This window comes from Pelodiscus sinensis, chromosome 2 (assembly GCF_049634645.1).
Source record: "Pelodiscus sinensis isolate JC-2024 chromosome 2, ASM4963464v1, whole genome shotgun sequence".
NCBI lineage: Eukaryota > Metazoa > Chordata > Testudines > Trionychidae > Pelodiscus > Pelodiscus sinensis.
The window spans coordinates 226,631,692-226,654,417 of NC_134712.1; the positions used below are offsets into that span (position 1 = coordinate 226,631,692).

The window sequence follows — 22,726 nt, forward strand, 5'->3', positions numbered from 1 at the left end:
AAGAGGGGAAAGCACCTCAACAACTTGCTTCATATCAGATAGCAGGGCAAACAACAGGACAAACACCTCCTTGGGAGTTCAAAAAAATTTTTTTTGAGGTGACCTGAAAGAAAATTTATTGGAAATTTCTAGTGAACCGAAAAGTTGGAAAAAAGTCTGCTATGGGCGGAATTAAATGGTTCATTTGGCCCAAAGCAAAAGGTTTCAGTTTCATGGAAATTTGTACGTGAAAAGTCATTTTCAATTAAAAAAAATCAGCATGCTTCACTTCATACATTTCACAATGAAATGTTTTGATTTTTTTTGTTTTGTTTTTAACAGAGACAATTTGGCAAATTCAAGGGGCTGGTTTGCTACCTTAATCCCCCTGGTAATTTAGCCAGCTGCCCAGCATTTCCATGTGATGTGGGGCAAGTCATTTAAGCCAACATTTCACTAATTGTGTGTTCCTCATTTTCTGGGTGCCTGACTTGGGACCCTGAATTACAGAAGCGCTGAGCATTCCCAGCTGTAACTAAAGTCAACAGTAGCTGTGCCTTGAGCATATAAAATGCTATATAAAGCTAAGTACTTTGAAAAATCAGGCCCTAGGCATCTCAAACTGGACAACCAATATTAGGGTATTCTCAATGCCTCAACTCCCCATCTGTAAAATGGGGATAATACCACACCTATCACCTCAGAGGAATGTGGTGAAAATTCATTCATTAATGTTTGTACTGCACTCAGATACTACAGCAATGGGCGCCATAGAAAACCCATGAGGAAGCCAGTAATTCTGTTTTCAGAACAGGATTTGAGTAGTATGCAACATATAAGGGCCTAGGGCCACGCATTATGCAACAAACAGAAACAAAATATTGAACAGCTGCTCATTAAGTGAGCACCATCTATCCTATGCACCAAATGAGGCAGATGTCCTGTGGAATAAACCATATGGCCCAGTCTTCTCCCATCCCAGCTCCCAGTCCCATTTTCCACAAACATAGGCTCCTTGACCCAATCTACTCCTGCCGCCCCCTCACCGTCCTTGTCTGGCTCTCAGAGAGGTAGTCTCTCTGCTATCAGTTCAGGTGCATGCATCCTGACCCAACACAGACCACAGCAGCCAAGAGATGTGTTTGGAGGGAGAGTCTTGCTCAGACCCAGTGTGGACAGAATAGTTGGAGAATTAAGCTTCTAAAATCCAAGCAGTCTCTACTTAGCACATGCAAACCACAATTTTTAAAGGCTTAGAAATTTGCCAAATTTGGATATATTTTCACAGTGATAGGAAAAGGAACATCTCTGATACAAAGACCACCCTCATACCAAATTTCAAATTCCTGCTCTAAAGCATGCAGACATTAGAATTTTCCCAAGAAATGTTTTAACATAGGCAAACCAATGTATCACCTCATTCTCGGAATTGGCTCAACCATTCTGCCTTAAATTTTCCTAAAGTACTCAACATGAGGCAGATACCAAGCACAGAAAATCTCTGGGCAAGCAAAACAGATGGAAAGTGTCAGGCACTATTACTTATAAGCAGTGCTACCAGCCCTGCCTATAATTCGCATGTAGATTATATTGCCTTTTTATGCTTTTAGCCTAGGAGAGAGCCTACGATACAATACAACCAGCTAACACAATTTAGAAAATCCTAAGATGTGTTTTTCCTCTTTGTTTCCTCTGCTCAGCACAACTCGATCCTTTATCTTTTCTTTTAGACGTTTCTTCCCAAATCCAAATATTCCCAGACACATTCTAAATAACAGGATCTTGTAGACTTCCACAAACTGGAAGGTGTGTCAATGTAGATATTACACTTTCAGATCAATCCATTCTTCTCATTAAATGAGTGAGTGAAAAAGAATACAGCAAACAAGGTGAAGGAAAGAAGCGTATTGCAGCAAAAAAAAGATCACAAGCCAAGAATAACAACTCAGGAAGTTCATAAATTTAGTCCAGAGTTCAGGAGAAGCAGAAATACCTTATGGTCCCCTATGACAAGCCTGTACACAAAGGAAGGTTTGGGTCTTTCTTTGTACCAGGAGATTCTCTCTTCTCAGACATGAGGAAACTGAAATCCCATATGGAGTCCAGCATGGTGTAATTTCAGTGTGCTGTCAAGAAACTGATCTTTGATGAGGGCATGTCTATACTTTAAAAATAACTCCCCTTATTTTGAAGTAACAAGGTTCGTGTCCACATTACCAAGTCCGTTATTTCGAAATAAGGGGCTGATTATTTTGAAATAACTCCTGCTTTCTTTGGGGAATAAGCTTATTTCAAAATACAGTAAAACTCCAGTTGTTCGGCATCCAGTGGTCTGGCACTCCCGATAGTCCGGCACCAGCTGGAACCCGGAAGTGCTCTGGCCAGCCGGACAATTGGAGCTGCTCTGCCCCTGGCTTCCCCAAGTCCACCACTGATCAGCTTCAGCATCAGCGGACTTGGGGAAACCGTGGGGCAGAGCACCCCAGATGCTCTTCCCCAGGCTTCCCCAAGTCCGGGGCTGCTGAAACTGATCAGCGGCGGACTAGGGGAAGCCAGGGCAGAGCAGCTGGGGTGCTGCCAGGTTGGTCCCGCAGCTCCGCCCCTCACCTGAGAGGCACTGCAGGACCAGCCTGGCAGCACCCCAGCTGCTCTGCCCCGGGCTTCCCCAAGTCCGCCGCTACTGAAACTAACCAGCGCGGGACTTGGGGAAGCTCTGCCCCCAGCTTCCCCAAGTCTGCCACTGGTCAGTTCCAGCAGTGGCAGACTTGGAGAAGCAGGGGGCAGAGCAGCTGGAGTGCTGCCCATGCTGCACAGTTCCCCGCCAACCCCCGCCCCCAGATCCTTCATAGCCCCCCTTCCAGTACTTCGGCATATCCAATAATCCACCACCCCCTGGGTCCCAAAGGTGCTGGATTATCGGAAGTTTACTGTAGTTATTTCAGGAGTTATTTTGAAATAACTTATTTTGAAATAATTTCCCAATGTAGACATAGCCTGAAAGAGCTCTCAAAACCAGCTCTATCTAAAGGTATGTGCTATTTTGGGATACCGGAGATATTCCAAAATAGCTATCCTGCATTTATACAAGCTGCACATTATTTCGAAATAATTTTTTAAAATAACAGGTGCGTTATTTCACCATCTCAGTAAATCGCATTGCATGAGGGATAAGGAATGGCTCGAAATAGCATATTATTTTGAAATTTGGCACTGTGTAGATGCACCAAATTTCAAAATAAGCTATTTCGAAATAGATTTGAGATAAGATACACAATTTGTGTAGCTCAAATTACATCTCTTATTTTGAGGTTAGGGTGCTATGTAGACACACCGTTAGATATTGTGGTGGTGAGTATGGTACGAGGAGATAGATAGCTTAGCTTGTGTTCTGGAGGAGCAGAGCAATCTTTACATTGTAAATATTAACTCACTGAAAGCTGTAAAACAGATGAGGTTATTTGACTCCAGTATAATGTCTAATGTGTGGGAAGTGTTAAAACAGTAGCAGATAGATTTGTACATGACACTGTTAAGACTTTGTATTTGAGGAGCTCTGAAGAGGAGAACTAAATGGTTCTTTCAGCAAAATATGAAAATATTTCAGCCAAATATGAAACTATCTGTTATAAGGTGAATGCAAGTAAGGAGGACTAAAAAATATTTGTACTGAATGTCTTGTCAGAACTTCAGTATTGCTTCTGATATGATCTATACTTTTAATGTTATTGTTTCTGACAAGCTTACAGATATTGCAGATGTGAGATACGGCTGCTTTGAAAGAAAGTGCTTTCAAAGAAACTATCGTTCATAAAAGGCTGGGGTTTAGGACTGAATTATGCTACTCCTGCATGACCTTGGCAGCCTCCTAGTGGCTCAACTCACCTATTTATATAACAAATATAGTAACTGGGGATGTCCAAACCCAAGCTGTGTCTAGACTACACAGTTCTTCCACAAAAAGATACGCAAATTGCAAACTGCAATTTGCATAGTTTTTTCCACTTCTTTTTTCGGAAGAGGATTTTCCAATATTTGGCCCGTCTACACTGGGCCAAATGCCAGAAAAAAACCCTTTCTTGGAACATCCCTTCTTCCTTGTAAAACAAGGTTTACAGGGATGCTGAAAAAATGCATCTGCTCTTCTGAAAAAATTTCAGAAGAGCAGACGCATTCCTTGGATGTGGCACAGTTTTTCTGGGAAACCTCCAGCATCCCAGAAAAATGCTGCAGTCTAGATGTACCCCCAGTGGTTCTTGGGGGTTTGCATGAGGCCTGGATTACTTTGAAACGAGTTTGGGGGAAAGTTGCAAAGAGTTTTGTCTGTTAACACTGACATAAGACATGTATGTATAGATTCTACCCTATGCTGAGATCTGCTCAGCACAGGGAAAAGTTGGGGAATGAGAAAAGGCTGTCAGGCAGCAGCTTCTGACTGAGAGCTGGTCAGAAATTATTCATCACAATCTTTTTTCAATGAGAAATGCTGTTTTTATCAAAATCAAAACATTTTAAGAATGTGTTGATTTCAATGAAAACTCCTGCAGAAAAAAAATATATTTCAAACTGGACAAAAACTGTTTCAGAAAATGTTCCAAAACATTAATTTTTCAGAAATTCCATTTTATGGGAAATTTTAAAAATATTTGATTTTGTTCTGAAGCAAACTGAAATTTTACATTTTCTCACAAAACAAATTCAGAGTTCTGACCAGCTCTGTTATAACCCTAGTCTAGCCATTGCTCTATGCTATGGTCACAACAATGCATCACACAGCTCTCTTACCCCACCTCACTCAATTCCTTACTTTCCCCCAGCATATCCTCAGAGCCAGAAAGAGGGGTAATTGGTGCAAGAGCCATTTCCATCATTCCCACCCATCAGAAAGTTCCCACCGCTAAGCAATGCAGAAGGGCTAGAACTGAGCAGAGAATGTGGCTCTTAGCATAAGTATTTTTCACTGTGCAAATACAAAAAGTATCTATTATTATGAACTGTTCACAAGAACAGCACTTTTTACAAACTCAAACACTGAACAGAAATACAGAGGCTCCTAACATGAAAAATGCAAACAAAAATATAAAATCATTTTCAAACTGAGAAATAAAAACAAACCAATCAGGGTATTTTGTTCTGGCTCTGGGGCTGTGCATGCTCTAAATAAAAATCACGTTCCTAATTATGTAAGATGATTTTAAAAAGCTGATTTGATTGGAAGAAACTGTATTGCCTATTTGAAATTGAACCTAAATAAATAAATAAATAAATAATAGTTATTATTAATTATTACCTACCAATTTAGCAGAAATTAGAACTTCTACTTATTTTTCAGCTAAGCTTCTAATACTTCATTTTTTTCAAGACTCTTCAAACTCATAAATAACATGACTTTTAAAATTAAATGTGTAACGGGAATTCTGTTTAAGACATGTCAATATAACAGTGACAAATTGGTATATGAATGCATTTTTAAACTGTGATATTCTTGCTACAAGATGATCAAGCTACATTTTCTATTTGTACCTTGAAGCAAAATAGGAATTGTGGAAAATGTTTACCAAGAGCGGTAGTCTTAGAAACCCAGCCAAAATTTTTTCTTTGTGTTTTCATATTATTTTAAGAATCATGAAAAGTGTGTATACACACACACATGTATTTTTTTCCTGCCGCTTGACAGAATGATGTCATCAGGCTTTCTGGCTTCTTTTGCTTTCATGGCCAGAGAGAAGGAGGGTTGATGAGCATAGTGAGCAGGGTGCAGCCCCCTAGTATGTGTGTATTATATATATAGTATATAATGTATGTGTGTGTGTGTGTGTGTGTGTGTATGTATATATATATATATATATATATTTTAGTAGAAAGTTTTTTTTACATACATTGAATCTCAAATTAGTGTGTAACTATGTCTTTAGCTATACTATTGTTCCTTGTTTCAGAAGATTATTCAAGATGCAGTTCTCTATGAAACTACCCTGATTCCTAAACTACAGAGAGAATGCCCTCCACTGGCAAGTACATGAATATTGTTCTTTTCTGTTGCAAAGAAAAATTTAAACAAACCAAATTTCCAATCAACACTTATTCATTTGAAACAAAAAGAATTCTCTCTCATTGAAAGCAGATTGTGGTGAAGAAGCAGAAGTCTTCAAGGTCGTATGATGTTGGCAAAACTCGAAGAAGCTTATAGTCCAACTTGCTTATGTTCAGCTGTGTTTACTTAGTATTAACTCGACAAAGTCTGCCTCTAATTATACATAGCAATCATCGGCTCACAGATAAATAGATATTACACAAACGTTTGGAGGGAATGATATTTGGCCACTATAATTTTTGGAATATTTTACTCTGTATCCTGAACTTAAAGCACTAAAATGATTCATAACACGTTCTTGGGCTCCAAACATAAATATTTCTACTTCACAAAGTGATTGATCTGTATGACCTTTACAAATTTACATGACATGTGTTTCTCACAAACAAAATAATTCTATAATTAGGAATCCTGTATTTTTTGTAAAAGGTGATTTTAGATAGAGTTAGGAGCTGATCCTAACTGAAGTTAATGGCAAAACTCCCATTAGCTTCAGTGGGCTGAGGTCCAGAATTTGCAATGCAAACTGAAAAGAATGTCGCAAGAGAGAGGACTTTCACTCAGTTTTAAAAGACATCTCTGTTGTAACCTAACAACATGCATGCAAGTATATATTGCTCTGTTATCTCCAGGGAATAAGCCTCTGATTAAAGCTTATGTTAGCGGTAAGAAGCAAAACCTCATTGCAGTGCCTAAATTACATGTGTGTACTACACATTAAACATATATTATTTACTTTGCTGACTATTATTTATTTATACAATGAAAAATTAGCATATATTGCTCACACTCTTGGATACTATAATCCAAACTAAATTTTTTCTTTACACCAGGCAGATGTTGTTTTAATGACATTTACACATAATGCTTGTACATAAGCCTGGTTCTTCTTTAAAGTCAATAGGAATTTTGCAGTATTTAAGACATTATTTGGTCCATTTATTTTATAATATACATTAGTAATTTAAATAAATAAAATAGTCCTTAGTACTCATTCCCCAATTGAAACCCTCTCCTATTGCTAACCCTGTACCAATCCCCAGAAACATACCTGAAGAAAAGTTTTGATCTCAAAAGTGAGACATGTGAAAGACTCCTTGAAGTCCACTAGGGACGTCAATATTCCTATTGATTTTACATGCAAGGTGCTCAGACATGAGGGTGATGGGTAGCAGAATAAACTGTAGATGGGGAAGGGGAGGAAAGAGAGACCGAGATTACTGGATTTTATAAAATTAGCATGCCTTTGAAAAATTATGTTTGATCAGAATGTTAAGTAAAGAGATAGTCACTGATGCAATAAAAAGCATATGGTATTGATATTACCAGCTTGTCTACCTCTGACATAAAATATTCAGTTTAAAGAAAATTAAGACACTTGTTTACACAGTTCTAGCTCTGTGTTTACAGGACTAAAATGAATGTTTCTAGATGGGACGATTATACCCCAGTCATTTCCTCTCATTATGCCTTGATTCACAAATGAAAACTGTTATAGAAAAATGGAATGTGTTTTTGGATGTGGGTAGCTGCAGAGACAGAAAACAGATTTTTATCATGTGGAACAATACAATGAATTCTTTCGAGGCCATTTTCTTACAGAAACTATATATTAAGACTTTATTAGATTGTGATGCAAATCTGCATGCAGCCAAGAGTGTGCCAATTACTTAGAACTGAAGAAGAGTCAAAGACCAACTGAATCCAGGAAAAAAAGCAGCACAGAAATCTCATCAGCCCAACCACATGACAAAAACAGAGGCATCTCCAAAGCCACTGATAGAAATGGCTGCCAAAAAGAGAGAAACTGCTGCAAGAAAAATAACTTTCACAGCTTGATGACTATGTCTTGTGACTGTTGTCCAAACAAGGAGAAGAAGTGGTACTATATAATGTGTCAGGGTAAACAGATCCACCCACTCACCACCACAGATTGCATTTTTAATCCAGATAACTCCCATTTCTTTTAAAAGCAATGTTTTTGGGCCAGGGGAGGGGAAAAGGGAAGGGAGAACAACGGTTGCTGTTGATGTTCCACTGAAATTATATGTATAGTCTGTTTTATATATATTTAAAATGAATTATTCAGGAATGAAGGATTTGCCATGCCAGATCAGACTACTGGGCCATTCTGTGTTATGTTCTTTGTGTGCCAGTAGCCAATATATGATGTTCCTGAGGAACACAGAGTCCCTATAATGATCCTTGCCATCTATCCAATGCCTCTACAATGTGATGGTTGAATTTTCTTCCTGAACTTTATGAACTTTCAGAAATGTCTTAAAACAAGAAATTTGATTTTCAGAAGTGACAGAAAGAAAAGGAAGTATGGGGTAAAGTTCAAAATATTTGGAATATTGTGTCAGAGATAACACCAAATACGTCCAAACCACTGTACAGGAGGCTGGAAATCAGGCTAGAAATTTTAAAACATTTCTGTGCAAGGGAATTTCCAATATTTCCAGGTTTGTGTTTGGTTAGGTCAGCTCAAGAACACTGAGTACAGCATTTGTCATAGTATTTCAGCACTTACACTTCCCACCAAAATTGGAAAGTGCAGAAATACTGGAAAACGAAAAGAAACGAAAAGAAACGAAAAGAAACGAAAAGAAACGAAAAGAAAAGAAAAGAAAAAGGAATCAACTGAGCCTTTCCCTAACTCCAAATAAGATCAGGTTTGTTTTAAATTTTGAGGAAATTCTTATTGTATCCTGACCAAGTCATACCAACCTTTAGAAAAAAGGTATGCTTAATTTGATCCCATTATACATGCAAAAATAGTGCAAGAATACATTTCTTAAATGCATGTCCTTTCACAGGAAGTTTCACCTTTGCATTTACACCACAGGAAGATTGATATTTTCTATGTTTGTCTCGATTTCTTGCCTAGATTTGCCCCAGTGAAACCCCATGCCTCCCACCTACCCTTCCAGCAGCTCTCTGGCTTCTCCAGAATTTTCTCTTCCTGTCCCCTCTCCCAACAATTCCCTTTCCTTTTCCTCCTTCTCGGTGCTTATTTCCAATTCCTTTCTTCCTTTTCCCAGTCTCTATCCTTCCCCACCTGTGTCTCACTATTCCTTATTGTCAGTTCCCAATTAGTCTGCTGGCCACAATGCCTTTTTCTCCATTCTGTTCTTTCTTACTTCTCTTGCTTCTTCCCCTACTGCATCATGTCATAGAAATGAGCTGACCCAGCAGGAGGTCCCAGCAACAGACTACCTTGCTAAATCCTGGAGAGTGAGGCTAAATCCTGTAAATCCACAGACAGTGCTAAAGGGAAATAAACATGATCTTGAATGGTGTGAAAAAATGACAGGGAATTGTTAGTTATGCCTTCTCACAACACAAGAATAGGAGACCACCCAATGAAATTAATAGGTAGCAGTTTTAAAACAATGAAGTACTCTTTCACCACAATGCACAATCAATCTGTAGAACTTGCTGTTGGCTGTTGTGAAGGACAGTGTGTAAATGGATTTAAAAAACCAAATAAGTTAATGGAGAATAGCTCTATGGATGGCTAGCCCAGAGATGCAACCCAATGCTCTACATGTCCCTAAACCTCCAGTCACCAGAATATTGGACTGGATTCATTAAAATTACCCTATTCTGTTTATTCCCTCTGAAGCATATGGCACTGTCCATTGCCAGAAGAAACAATATTGAACGGAATGGACTACTGATCTGAACCTTCATGGCCATTTTTATGTTCTTTCAACAGTAGTAAATGACTATACCATATAGGCTATGTCTACAGAGCTGCATTATTTCGGAATAACTGATATTATTCTGAAATAACAAAGAGCAGGTCTACACAGAAAGCCATTATTTTAAGATAATGGTGAGCTGGAGGATGTCATACTCCAACTCCTGTAACCCTCTTTCCACAAGGAGTAAGGGAAGTCAAAGGGAGAGTGTTCTTCCTTCAACTTCCTACTATGTAGACAGCACCAAAAGCCAAATTAAGCTATTTTGACTTCAGCTACATCAATTGACGTAGCTAAAGTTGTGTACCTTAATTCTACTTTTGTCCTGCTGTGTAGACGTGCCCATAGTCCCCTGGATAAATAAGTGTAACTTATATTGACAACATTGGGAATTCAGCATATGAATCAAGTCATTATACACACAGTTCCTCAGCTGGAAAGACAGTCCTGAATGTGTAGAGGATTGCAACAAAGATCTATCCTACTTCACTACTCTAGATGGCCATGGCATATAAGGATTTCTTGCATTGGCCACAATAAATTAGAATTGAAAAAAATAGTTCAGATAAAATAGGTTACAACTTCAAACTTCACCCAGGATGGAACCTAACACAAACCAAACTTTTGCTGAGGTTCAAAAATATTAGATAAAACTTTTATTTTTCAAGAACATTTGTTAGTTAAACCTCTATACTCCCTCATTTCTGCTGGGTCTTAGAGCAGAATTGTTAAAATACAAGAAGAGAAGTTACTTGTGTGGTGTGTATGACCAAACCAACAACATAAAGTAATAGAAAGCTCATGATACAGCCTTTCTGTCTTAAATTTCAAACAAAGAAGGAAGCAGAATCACTCCTGGCTTAACTTCACTTGAATCACTAGAATTACACCACAAATTAATTTGGCCCAGAAAGTTCAGAAAAATATAATTATGAAGTGATCTGCTGAACCTTTTGTGGTTTGCCCATCATGACAATAAATATTTAATCTCCATGAGAAACCAGCTGAACAAAGGACATGCATAAAAGCCATCTTTATACCCAATAACTGGAAACTGCTCTGGAACATTTTTTTCATGGTCCTAATATTACTCTGTAACATTGCCAAATGTTAAGATCTGTTTCACCTCCAGCTGGTGCTACTTGGGCAAGTTAAATCTGTCTAAGGACTAGTCCAACTTGCATACCCGGTTTTTCAAAATTGTATGTTTTCTTTGCCTTGCCCCTTTTATTTCACTTGCATGCTTTTTTGCTGCTGCTATCTTTCCACTCTCTCTAATATCCAACTGCCTGCAGACTGAGGTAAGCATACCAATTCCATGTAAGGAACACAAGGGAGACGAGTATTGCATGATTTTTCTATGCACAGTAACTTGCACAACATTTGATAATACTCAGGGATTAAGTCATTCATGAATAGGGCCCAACGGGAGGAACAACTCCAGAAAAACAACCCTCCTTGCTGGTAGTACAGCATCCAGAATTTCACAGTCATTACTGCCACAGTTACAATTTGTAGTCTGTCTGGCAAAGTAAGGAATCTAACTGCAGGGTCTGTGGTTTAAATAAAATGTATCTACAGCAGTTTGGATCGATGTTTAAAAATGTTCCATGTTATTTTAGTCCAAGGACAAGCTTTTAAAATTAAAAGAAAACTTTGGCTTTAATTATAGATTAAAAGTGAAAGTTGTTTAAAAAGAATGTGTTTTTTGAGCAGAACAGTTACAAAAACTGTTTGAAATTTAAAATTCATTCTCCTCTCCAAAGTGTGAGGCAACATTACCCATAAATATTTAAAGCAAATGTGTGAAAGTAATTAATTTATGAACAATATTTAGGGTGCTTTTGCCATTGCTGTCGTGGATCATTGGCATATTCTTACTTTTTCCAAAGTTTAAAGTTTTTACGCTGAAGTAAATGTCGGATTGATTATTACAGACTACACGAAATCTACAACAGAAAAATTTACCTAATTTTCTTGATTCAAAATATTTGCTGCTACTTATAAGCAATGTAGCATGTCATGCCACTACACATATGAATGTAAGGGGCTTATTTCAGATCCAAGTACTGACAACGTGGTTTCAAAATAGGTGCTACAATGGAGAAGCTGCTACTCTTGGGATGATTTTCAGCAACAATGGCCCATCTGAAAATCATTAGTGCAGAGCAGTGGATTTTCCACATGTTCATATGCTGGACAAGCAGGTTGCCCTTGAAGTATTGTTCCCTTGGGGAAGAAGGAAAACCTAGAGAAAAGTATTCTATTGTCAGATCAGTATTTAACTACAGCCAGACAAAAATATGGTCAAACATTCATTTAGCTGTGCCAGACTGGCAACAGCTAATGAAGAAGACAAAGAACTGAGATTTAGAATGAAGAAGGCTATAGGAGAATGGAAGGAGAGTTTTAAAAAATAGAAATAGGATTAAATATGTAAATCTCCTGTCTTTCTTAGCAATGACCTTTATTGTTACAAAGCCAAAACTTTGGAACGGGTATTCTCTTGCTTTGTGGAATACCTTGGTATTTGAAGTACCAGCTAGAAATTACTGAAGTAACCCCAAATAAAAAGGGTAAGAAAACATCTATGTAGTATTTGACATTTAATGCCCCATTAATCGATAATTTGGCTTGAAGGAGAAAAAAGTTGGCAAAAAGGAATGGAATTCTTTAGCTCCTTGTTTTTACTTTAAAAATTCCCATCAGGCCTCACTTAAACAAAGAACTTCAGTTTTCCACTGGAAAGACAAAAAGAAAATCTTGCTTTAGTATGTCCTGCCACATGCTTAACTACACAGTAAAATAGTATGTACTTGGATTCCAGTCACATTTAAGAAGTGTAGTATTTATTAGCTACACTATTGCCAAGTTCCACCATTATCATTTTATTATAACTAAGGTATATTTTTACTAACTAAATTATATTTAGCTCTTTAGTTTAAGCACTTGCAGTTTTGAAGGTACCGGAGTGTAACAATTTGTCACATACAGATGACACAATATATCATACGAAGTTGAAGTTTTATTTTTCTTGCCCTCTATAAACAATATATTTTTTATGTGTGATTCTGGGGATTTAACTTTAATTGTGTCCTGTTGAAGCTCTAAAGACATGTAAGGTTCTGCAGAACATGTGCCTCGGACTGAGACAACTTCAGGCTGAGTTTGGAGCGGGAGGATGAGGCTCAGAGTGCAGGAGGTGACGCACAGTGGGGGTGCTGGGCATGGGAGGGGGAGGGGGGCGGATCTGGATGCATGCGGGCTGGGTAAACAGGGAGAGCAGCTCCCTGTACACTTACCTCTTTCCCCAGCCCATGTATCCAGAGGCCACCTATGAGACTCCCAAGCTCCTCTTCCACTGTCTATCTACGCCTGCATCAGGAGCCTCCCACACCTGGACCCCCACTCCACTGAACCCCAACTAGCTGACCCCTGACTCCCCCATCTCACCAATCTCCACTCCCTGCAGCCTCACCCAAGCCCTAACCACCTTCACTTGGACTTCTCTGTGAAGTCCCATTTCTCCTGCACCCAGAACTCTGCACTAAGCCCCTCCAGGTTCTCCCCTGCATCCAACCCTCTTCATGAGCTGCCTGCACCCAGATTGCACCACACAGAGCCATGATACTCTTGAGGGAATTCTGTAACAAAAAAATTAAAAATTCTGCATATTTTATTGTTAGAATAACACAGAAACACAACCATATAATTGCACCATTTTCAATTATTTTGTTAATTTATTTCAAAATAGTTCTCAGGAAAAAATTGAAAATGGAGTGATTATAGTGTATTATTTTGACAAAATATGCAGACTTAAAATAACTCGTGCAGAAATTTTATTTTTTTGTCACAGAATTCACTCAGGAATATACTATGCTCTTTATTTAACTCCAACTCTCATTTTCTTGGATGGTCATTTGGGGGTAAGAAAGCAGGATTAGGCCTACAATAGGAACACTTCATTATAATGTTGAAGCATAATTATCTGTGGAGAGGAATCTCAAAGCAAGATAAATAAAGCCAAATAAATACATAAATATTCAGTATAGTGGAGTGCACTACTTACATGTACAAATTCAATCTCTTGAAATGCCTACCATTCCATAGCATTTATCATATACTTCTAGGTAAAAAAGTATTACAAAATATTCAATATTATTGCAAGTCAATAATGATGATAGTATGACAATTACATCAACAAATATTACTGAAGGATGAGGACTCCAAGTTATATTGCAAATGCATGATAACTGAATGATGTTATTGCCATGAAAAGAAACTAAATTGTACTTTCATTTATTCCTCCACCCCACAACCACATTGAAAACGATGTTTTTACTACTGTCAGGACCTCCACTAAAGTCAATGCATGTTTTGCCAGCAAAAAATAATGAAGGAATAAACCTTCCGATACAATGATCTTATCTATTAATCCAAGGGAGTTACTAATATTATGTGCTAATCAATGAAAACACCATCTAAGTAACATACAAGAGAGAAAAGTAGGAGAGCAATTAATTTTACTGCATCACTGTAATGCATAATATAGCACCAACTGACACTGCATTCACCTGAGATGTGGGAGTCGCTCTACTCCAAATCAGACAGACTAGGGATTTGAAAACAGTCTGCCAAATCTCAGAGAGTGCCTTAACCTCTGGGGGTATGTCTACACTACAAAGTTAGTTCGAACTAACTTTAATAGGTGCTACACTAGTGCTCCACTAGTTCGAATTTGAATCGAACTAGCGGAGCGCTTAGTTCGAACTAGGTAAACCTCATTTTATGAGGATTAAGCCTAGTTCGAACTAGCTAGTTCGAATTAAGGGGTGTGTAGCCCCTTAATTCGAACTAGTGGGAGGCTAGCCCTCCCCAGGTTTCCCTGGTGGCCACTCTGGCCAACACCAGGGAAACTCTATGCCCCCCTCCCGGCCCCGGACCCCTTAAAGGGGCACGGGCTGGCTATGGTGCCCGTGCCAGGTGCAAGCCTGCCAGCACCCAGCCAGCAGACCCTGCACCTGGCACAGCACAGAGCCACCCACCCGATGTCCCCCAGCCCACCCCCTCTTCCCGGGACCAGACTGGCGGCTCCCGGGAGCTTGCCCTGGACCGCAAGAGGCGGGCACCTTCCTGGGCTAGTGCGGACATCGTGGACCTTGTCCACGATCTCCGCACTAGGCACAGGAAAGTGGCCGGCTAGGGCAGGAGAGCTGCCAGCCTGGCCACCCAGGAGCAGGTGTGCATGAAAATCAAGGGGGTCCACTGAGACCCCCGACCCTGAGCCCTGAGCTTACAATGGCCGTCCTGGGTCAGACCAAAGGTCCATCTAGCCCAGTAGCCTGTCTGCTGACAGCGGCCAACCCTAGGGACCCTGGAGGGGATGGACCGAAGACAGTGACCAAGCCATTTGTCTCGTGCCATCCCTCTCCAGCCTTCCACAAACTTTGGGCAGGGACACCACTCCTACCCCCTGGCTAAGACCACTCCATGGACCCAACCTCCATGACTTGATCTCACTTCCCTTTAAACTCTGTTCTAGTTCCAGCCTTCACAGCCTCCTGCAGCAAGGAGTTCCGCAGGTTAACTATTTGCTTTCTGAAGAAGAACAACTTTCTCTTACTAGTTTGAAGCCTGCTACCCATTCCTTTCCTTTGGTGTCCTCTAGTCCTTCTTTATGGGAACTCAGGAAGAACTTTTCTGAATACACCGTCTCCACCCAACCCCTGCTTTTAGAGACCTCTATCCTGTCCCCCCTCCGTCTCCTCTTTTCTAAGCTGAACAGTCCCAGTCTCTGTAGCCTTTCTTCATCTGGGACCTCTTCCCAACCCCTGATCATGTTAGTTGCCCTCCCTTCTCCCAGCCTTTCTCTTCCCCTCTCCCACCTCCTTTTCCCAGTCTCCTCCCAGTTTTGTTCAATAAAGACAGAGTCAATGTTGGAAGAAACGTTATCTTTATTTTGTACATCAATAAGAAGGGGGGCTAGGGAAGGGTAAGTGGAAGGAGGTGAGGGAGGAAAGGGGTACGAACCCCCGATGGGGAGGACTGGGCTGGCTCTGCGGGCTTCTGGGGGTGGAAGCTCTCCTGCAGCCCCCCAATTGCCCCCTTTCCCCAGATGGCAGCCTGCAGCAAGTGTAGCTGGGCTGATGGCTGAGTGGTGTGATGTGCCCAGTGTGGGTACTCCGGGCACTCCAAGCCAGAACTTCTTTGCAAGCGGGGCACCCCTGAGAACTGTCTGTCCGGGGTGGGGGTCGGGACCCTTTAAGCGCAGCCCTCGGCTAGCCTGAGACAGCATCTCCATGCTCTAAGTCCTCCTCTGATGCCCTGCCGGCACTGCTTCCGGCCATCCTTAAGCCCTGTTCAGAGTCCACTCAATGTGGACTTGCTAGTTCGAATTAGCAAAACGCTAATTCGAACTAGTTTTTAGTTCTAGACGCGTTAGTTCGAATTAACTAATTCGAACTAAGTTAGTTCGAACTAGCGCTGTAGTGTAGACGTACCCTGGGCTATTTGCTATAAAAAGGGAAGGAGATCTCTTCTTCTCTTTTTCCTTCCCCTCCCCTCTCACAGGAAAAGAATGGCCTGATTTAGACACCTAGCACCAAGAAAAGGGTCACAGCTGAGCATAGGTGTCTGGTACCTGCAGGAGGGGGTGTAGGGAGGGCCAGCCAGAGGAACAAGGAGGAGGCACCCCATTTAGCAATAAAATTTTTGGCAGGAGCACCAGGAGAGCAGTGCAGCTCATAATTGCAAGCAAACGTAGGTGCCTACCCTTGGGCCATTCAGGCATCTTCGTGAATCTGGGTCTTAAGCCCCACCCCTCCTCTGCACTTAGGTGGCTTCCCGCTTTCTGGCTTTTGAGAACCCTTTTCTTAGGTATCTAGCTCTCCAGGGCACCCATCTCAGGACTATGAATTGCACTGGGTGGTACAGCCAGAGTCAGCTTGAGCCATTCCTGTGCTCCAGGCAGTGGGCATGTGACACATGCATGGTTCTGCCCCTGGGTGCACGGCGCATGCGCGGCCCCACTCCCCGGTGCGCTGAGCACCTTACAGCTACAATCGGGTGTGTGGTGCCTGATGGCAGCTCTAAGGGGCGCCGCACGGCCGTTGGCCCCAGGCACACGGCGCCTGATGGCAGCTCTATGGGGTGCCGCACGGCCTCCGGCCCCAGGCGTGCAGCACCTGATGGCAGCATTAAGGGGCACCGCACGGCTGGGCACACAGCACCCCTTATAGCTGCCATCAGGTGCCCCCCATAGGTTGGCCCCTTGGGCAGCTGCCCGGCTAGCCCCCTCCCCTTAATCCAGCCCTGAATACAGCAGCTAGGATTTAGGGGTTGCAATACTGAGCATTGCAATGGCTAAAGGCTTTATGAATCTAGCCCAGGGTGGCTATTTCTGTTCAGGTACTTACAGTGAAATTCTGACCTCTGCTGAAGTCAATGGCAAAACTCCCATTGACTTCAGTGGGCCTGCATTTTGCCCTTTGTCTTTATCTCTGTCTGGAAAGTGTCTAGCACAGCATTTTTCAAATGCGGCTGCCTGGGAATGTTTCTGTGGCCATGACAGCCTCCTTTTTGGGGGGAGGGCAAAACAACAACCATTCCCTGCAGGTTGCTTCTGGCTGCGTTGCCATTTGCTGGCACTACCCTACCAGCAGGGGATCTGCACCTTCCACCATGCAGCTTCTTGGGAGCTCCTGGCAGTGTGTGTGTTCAGCAGGCTTTGGGTTTCAGTCCCTGGGTTCCATCTCTGGGCTTCAGCCCTGGGCAGCAGGACTCAGGGTTGGAAAAATTATCAGCATGGCCACCAAAAAGGGTTGGTGGCTGTACTCTGGGGACGCCAAAAATATTGTTCTCAGAATCCCCGGTCTACCACACTGCTAGCATTAGACAAATAATGATGTAACACACACAAAGAGTCTGGTAACAAAAAGAACTTGAAGGGCTTCACTTCTCCAGAGTCAGTTTATGAAAAACCCTGATTTTTTCAACAAGCTGTATTTAAGATGACAAATAGTAGCTGAGAGAGAAAAAAGGAAGTAGTCAAAATAAAGGGAAGTGGAGAAAACAACAACATTTAACTTTAGCTTTAAGAGAGTAACTCTGTCAAGAGTCAGAGATGACTACAAGTCTCTAATATTCCAATAAGCTAGTCTGAGATACCACAGTTCAGGCACTTGGCTAGTACCTTACCCAGGAAAGTGAGTTTTTACATTCAGAAATGTAAAACACTGTAATATTTAAGGAATCTTGGCTACAGTCAGCTGGCCATCTTTCCTCTCAGCTTCAGCTGACAGATTTTGAATGTTGCTTTGCCTTCCATGCATCTGTTGTCTAAATCAGCTTGAAGGTAGAAGGGAACGATTGAAAACTGGATTTTGAATCTTGGCAAAGTAGTTCATTCTAACTTAAAAAGTCAATGCATACCAAAAGACTTGGTTATCATAACCTTAGCCACTAGCTAGTCTGAAAGACCCTAAACACTGAAAGTCATTTATATTAAGGTTTCAGGCTACTGTGAAGAATTAAGAAGGAGAATACATTTCATGGCTCATCAGAATTTTGATATCGTTATTTATTTTTGTGTCCCTTTGCAGCTCTTCTATTCCTCAAATTTTTAATTTAATTCTCTTTTTATTTAAGTTGTTCTTACATTTCCTGATTTTCTGCAATGGTTTTCCTTTCCAGCGTAATCTCCTGCTTTAATCTTTTGTCTCACTGGGGTTTGTTTGTTTTTGTTTGTTTGTTTAGGTGTCATTTTTGTTTCTCATAAAACTCATTTACATATACTTTTAATTGAGTGTATATTTCAGACAGCCCCACATTATGCAAAATGTGTGGTAATTTCTGCTATTGCTTCTTCCAAAACACTCAAAAGGCATCAAATAATAGCTAATATTTATTATTCATGGAATTCTGGAAGGCTAGCTTTTCTTGCAGGCCTGTATTTTTGTAGCTAGCTAGAAGCCAAAGCTGGAACCTTAAATCTCAATTCTTGAGTTGGTGGAATGGATAGACTTGAAACCAACACTGTTTCCCTGTTTCAGTTTTAGTTTTTAGTCTAAGATGGTAGAAATCTCACAGGAACAGATGTTCTCATGAGAGTTTACCCCATGACGATAGCAAAAATATCAAAAGATAAGTTGAACCTGTGAGTTTCCTACTATTATGAGGGTGAAGTTAATGAGATTTTGGAGTGAAAGAATATAAACCTAATTCCCAGTGTAAACCTAGTGCACACACAGATTGAAACTCTGCTTTCTCAATATATTTGTACTTGTAACTCCCATTGGTGTCAACTCTCTCCTATAAGAGTTCCCTTGTATATATATATATATGTATAAGCAGTAGTCTGGTCTCAATAACCTATTTATTTCCATCATTGTGCCACGGGTGTTCACATTATGAACAAGAGACCTCAAAATTAAACACATAAAGCAGTTTTGTAAGTTATGGTGTGGATTTCAAAAGCCACAAACCTCCAAAGGGAAATAGGATTTGCTATGTCATATTGGTCCATTTAGTCTGGCACTCTCCAATACATGACATTTTAGATCAAAATGTGGAAAAATATAGTGACTAACACAGATTTTGCAGTGCTGTACAGAAGAGATATTTTAATTATAATTAATTTCTGCTCTATCACTCAAATTTTAATTAAAAAAAATCAGTTTAAAAATTGGCTCCCAAGAAAAGTGATATGAAGCTATCAATTATTAATTTCTCATGAATTTGTAAAGAAATGTCACCATTTTCAACAGTGAATGCAAGTTTTCACCAGGAAAAGTAGTTCACACACTTGTAAACCACTTTAAAATATTTTCACAGCAAAATGGCAATTTTTCTCTTAAAGAAATATGGATAGATGAGAGACAGACAGAACAGAGAATAATTAAAGAAAAAATATTTTCCCCCAAACCATTAAAAAACAGTTTTTCCACCAATTTCATGAGGGGAGTGAATTTACGCACACATCTCTACTCCTCGAAAGATGCCTTTTAGTTTCTCATAACTTTGACTGGTATTATTGGGATGTACCTGCTTAAATCCACTACACACAGATTGGAGAACTCCCAACTGCACCAAATTTCAGACCAGACTGAATTTAAACAGCTGGGTAATAAATTCTTGGATTAAAAAGGATTTTCATGGAAACACCAATAAAATCTTAAATATAGCAGCATCAACAGCACCTCTTTAACACTGCAGAAGAAGACAGGTCAATCCAACAGACCATGGTTCAAATAGAATTTACTGTCTACTGAATGTTACCAGTAGTTCATTTTATTTATACCAAACAGTAGGAACAGAATGAAATACACAGAAACACCATTCTAGGTATGAAGTTTCAATTCAGACATTTTTCCCAAAATAAATGAATTTTATAGGCTCCCCATACCTTTAAGTTTACTGGAAGAAATGCTAAAAATACATCCTTCTTGCAACCGTAGCACCACCATCCTAGAAAGGATGGTCAGGAGACAGTTCTTCCTCTGCATGTTCATGTAGGTTCATTTGCACACTTGCATGCACATTTTGATGCATTTACATGTGTATACACAAGATGAGTGGAATTTTACAAGATGTAAAATTCTCCAAGCAAACGGGTGTTTTGCCCATGACAATTTTATTACCTGTATATGCAGGTGTTAGTGTTCCAAAGTACACACATAATACTGTGCATACATGAGTGGAAATTTGATTGATGAGTCATTGAAAACCCAGGATGAAAAACAGGAACATTTGAATATCAGGCACAAGAGTGTTGCCAGTTTAAACTCAGTAAAGCAGCAGTTTAGTCTGTCTCCAGCTACAGATTTGTACTAGAAAGTAGGATCTCTCTTGTCAGAGATAGAGTGAAGCATGTGATTTCAAAGCTAATCCCCAAGGATTGGAGTCACATGTTTTTAATCAGTGGAAACACTCTTGTTTTGTTTCTTTCCTTCACATTTCACTTGAATTTCTTTTGTCTCATGTCACATTTTTTTTTCACTTTCTTTAGCCCAACTCCTCCCTCCAGCACAAATACCTAGTAAAAGGGCTTTGCATTAGAGCTTCCCAGGGGTTGTAGAAAACAGAATCCCCAACCCCAGTGAAATATTTCTATGGCTACTGCACATGCCTGCCTCTCCCATAAATCTACTGGGGGTTACGGTGAATCTGCAGAAGTGCCAGGTCCCAGCTTTATCCCCAAGCCTCTTCCATGGTCCCAAATAGGAGACTGCTCCAGTTCTCTGGCTCTGTGTGGCCTCTGCATCATTCCTTCCCACATAACATATGTCAGGTCAGTTTATGCTAAGAGTCTCTTCATGACTTCATGTGGGCACATGAATGTTTCTCTTTGTCTACTGCAATAGGAGTCACTGCTTTTATTGTTCTGTACGTGCAGGACAACAAACAAGATTCAAGGGATGTAGTTTAATTAGGCTGCAACTTTATTAATTTCACTTATCTGGAGATTACCCAGCAATAACTCAGACAGTACAAGTATCTCATAATTCCTTCCTTAATCATTTCTACCTGACTGGGAGTGAGGAATGCTATCAGTCTTCTCCGTCTCCCAACTGAGTCTCAACCCAGTGTTGAAACCCCATTGCCCTCATCCCTAACTACTAAGGGGCTGAGGACAGGAGGCGGTTTCCCTACTGTACCAGATATTAGGAACCCTACCTCCTTTCCCCAGTTTCTTCAGGGAATGCCTCCTTCCCCTGAATCTTCTTCCAATTCCAGTTTACCAGGGAACCAGAGGCCCCAGAGAATGAGTATGTGTGCTGGACACCTGCCAAATTGCGACACCTTGAACAAAACTCCTGATCCACCCCTATCAGATCGATGAGCTGCTTTGACAGAGACAAAAAAACCCACCCCACCCCAGCCAATCTGGCAGTGAAGGAAAACATTCCTTTCCTACAAAGGTGATTAGTTCAATGCCTAACAACACAACAAAACACCTTGATCTTACTTTGAGGCTAGGGTGCTGCTGATCCTGAAAGAGGGCTCTGTCTGATGGAAATGGAATATAAATATTCTCCCTCTAGATGTGCCTGGGCCAATATCCCACCTGAGTACCCTCCAGTCAGCTGCTGGCTCACGTGATGCTTCTCTTTCCCTTCCCTTTTATCCCAAAGGGGAGGGCACTTTCAACAAGCCACAACTACTTTTCTTCCCACAGGTCAGAAAATGCTCCCACTTTCAAGATCACAGGGAGTGTATTTTGGGGTGCAAACAATTGTGATCTGTAAATGCTGTGAGCTTCCTTTGTTTAAACAAGTAAATTCACTGACTTCAGTAGGAATTGCTGACATAAATAAGGTTTTGCTGGACTAGATATAAGGCCTTCTCTACATGAGAAAATTGTACTGATTTAACTAAATCTGTTTCAAAATGAATTTAGTTAAATTGGTTCAACCATCTATGCAGACCTTATTACTCTGGTTTAACACATGTTTATATCAATTTAGCTTCAGGGGTAGATTTTTGAAAACACAAAAAATTGGCTTTCAATGGGAGCTGGACATGTATTTTTCCTTTGTTCCTTTAAAATCTCCCCTTAAATGGATAGTTTATGGATCTACGGCAAAACATATCAGGGATGCCTTAATTGAAATAAGAGTGTCCACATACAGGTTTTAAACTCATTTAACTAAATCAGTTTCTAAAGTACTTTAGTTAAATCAGTATAATTTTCACATATGGACCCAACTTAAGTTTCTTTTTCAGTTTCTACATGCGCATTGAATATTCCTTTTTAAGTGTCAATTGTCTTACTAATTTCCTTATTATAGTGATTATCATGCTATCCACTGCTAAAGCCACAAAACAATTTATGACCAAACTAACCATCCGTTTTCAGACACTCATAACCTCCTGAAACAGTCATATTTTGGGATGGATCTTTTAAATTCTCTTTTTCTTTCTTTTCTGCAAAATCTTTTCAGTCATTTTG

At 40.4% G+C, this 22,726-nt stretch overlaps 1 protein-coding gene across 14 annotated transcripts in view; it reads right to left on the reverse strand.

The window, feature by feature from the left end:
* The window catches only part of MKX (mohawk homeobox), a 120,929-nt gene that overhangs the window by 70,705 nt on the left and 27,498 nt on the right, over window positions 1-22,726 (reverse strand). The window contains exon 6 of one of the 14 annotated variants that reach the window (XM_075922564.1): window positions 17,727-17,800. The exons of the other annotated variants lie outside the window; for them this stretch is intronic. Coding sequence (XP_075778679.1) covers window positions 17,742-17,800 — 59 coding nt within the window. The 3' untranslated portion in view covers window positions 17,727-17,741. Of the gene's footprint in view, window positions 1-17,726; window positions 17,801-22,726 lie in introns of those variants that run through there. 14 annotated transcript variants of the gene reach the window in all.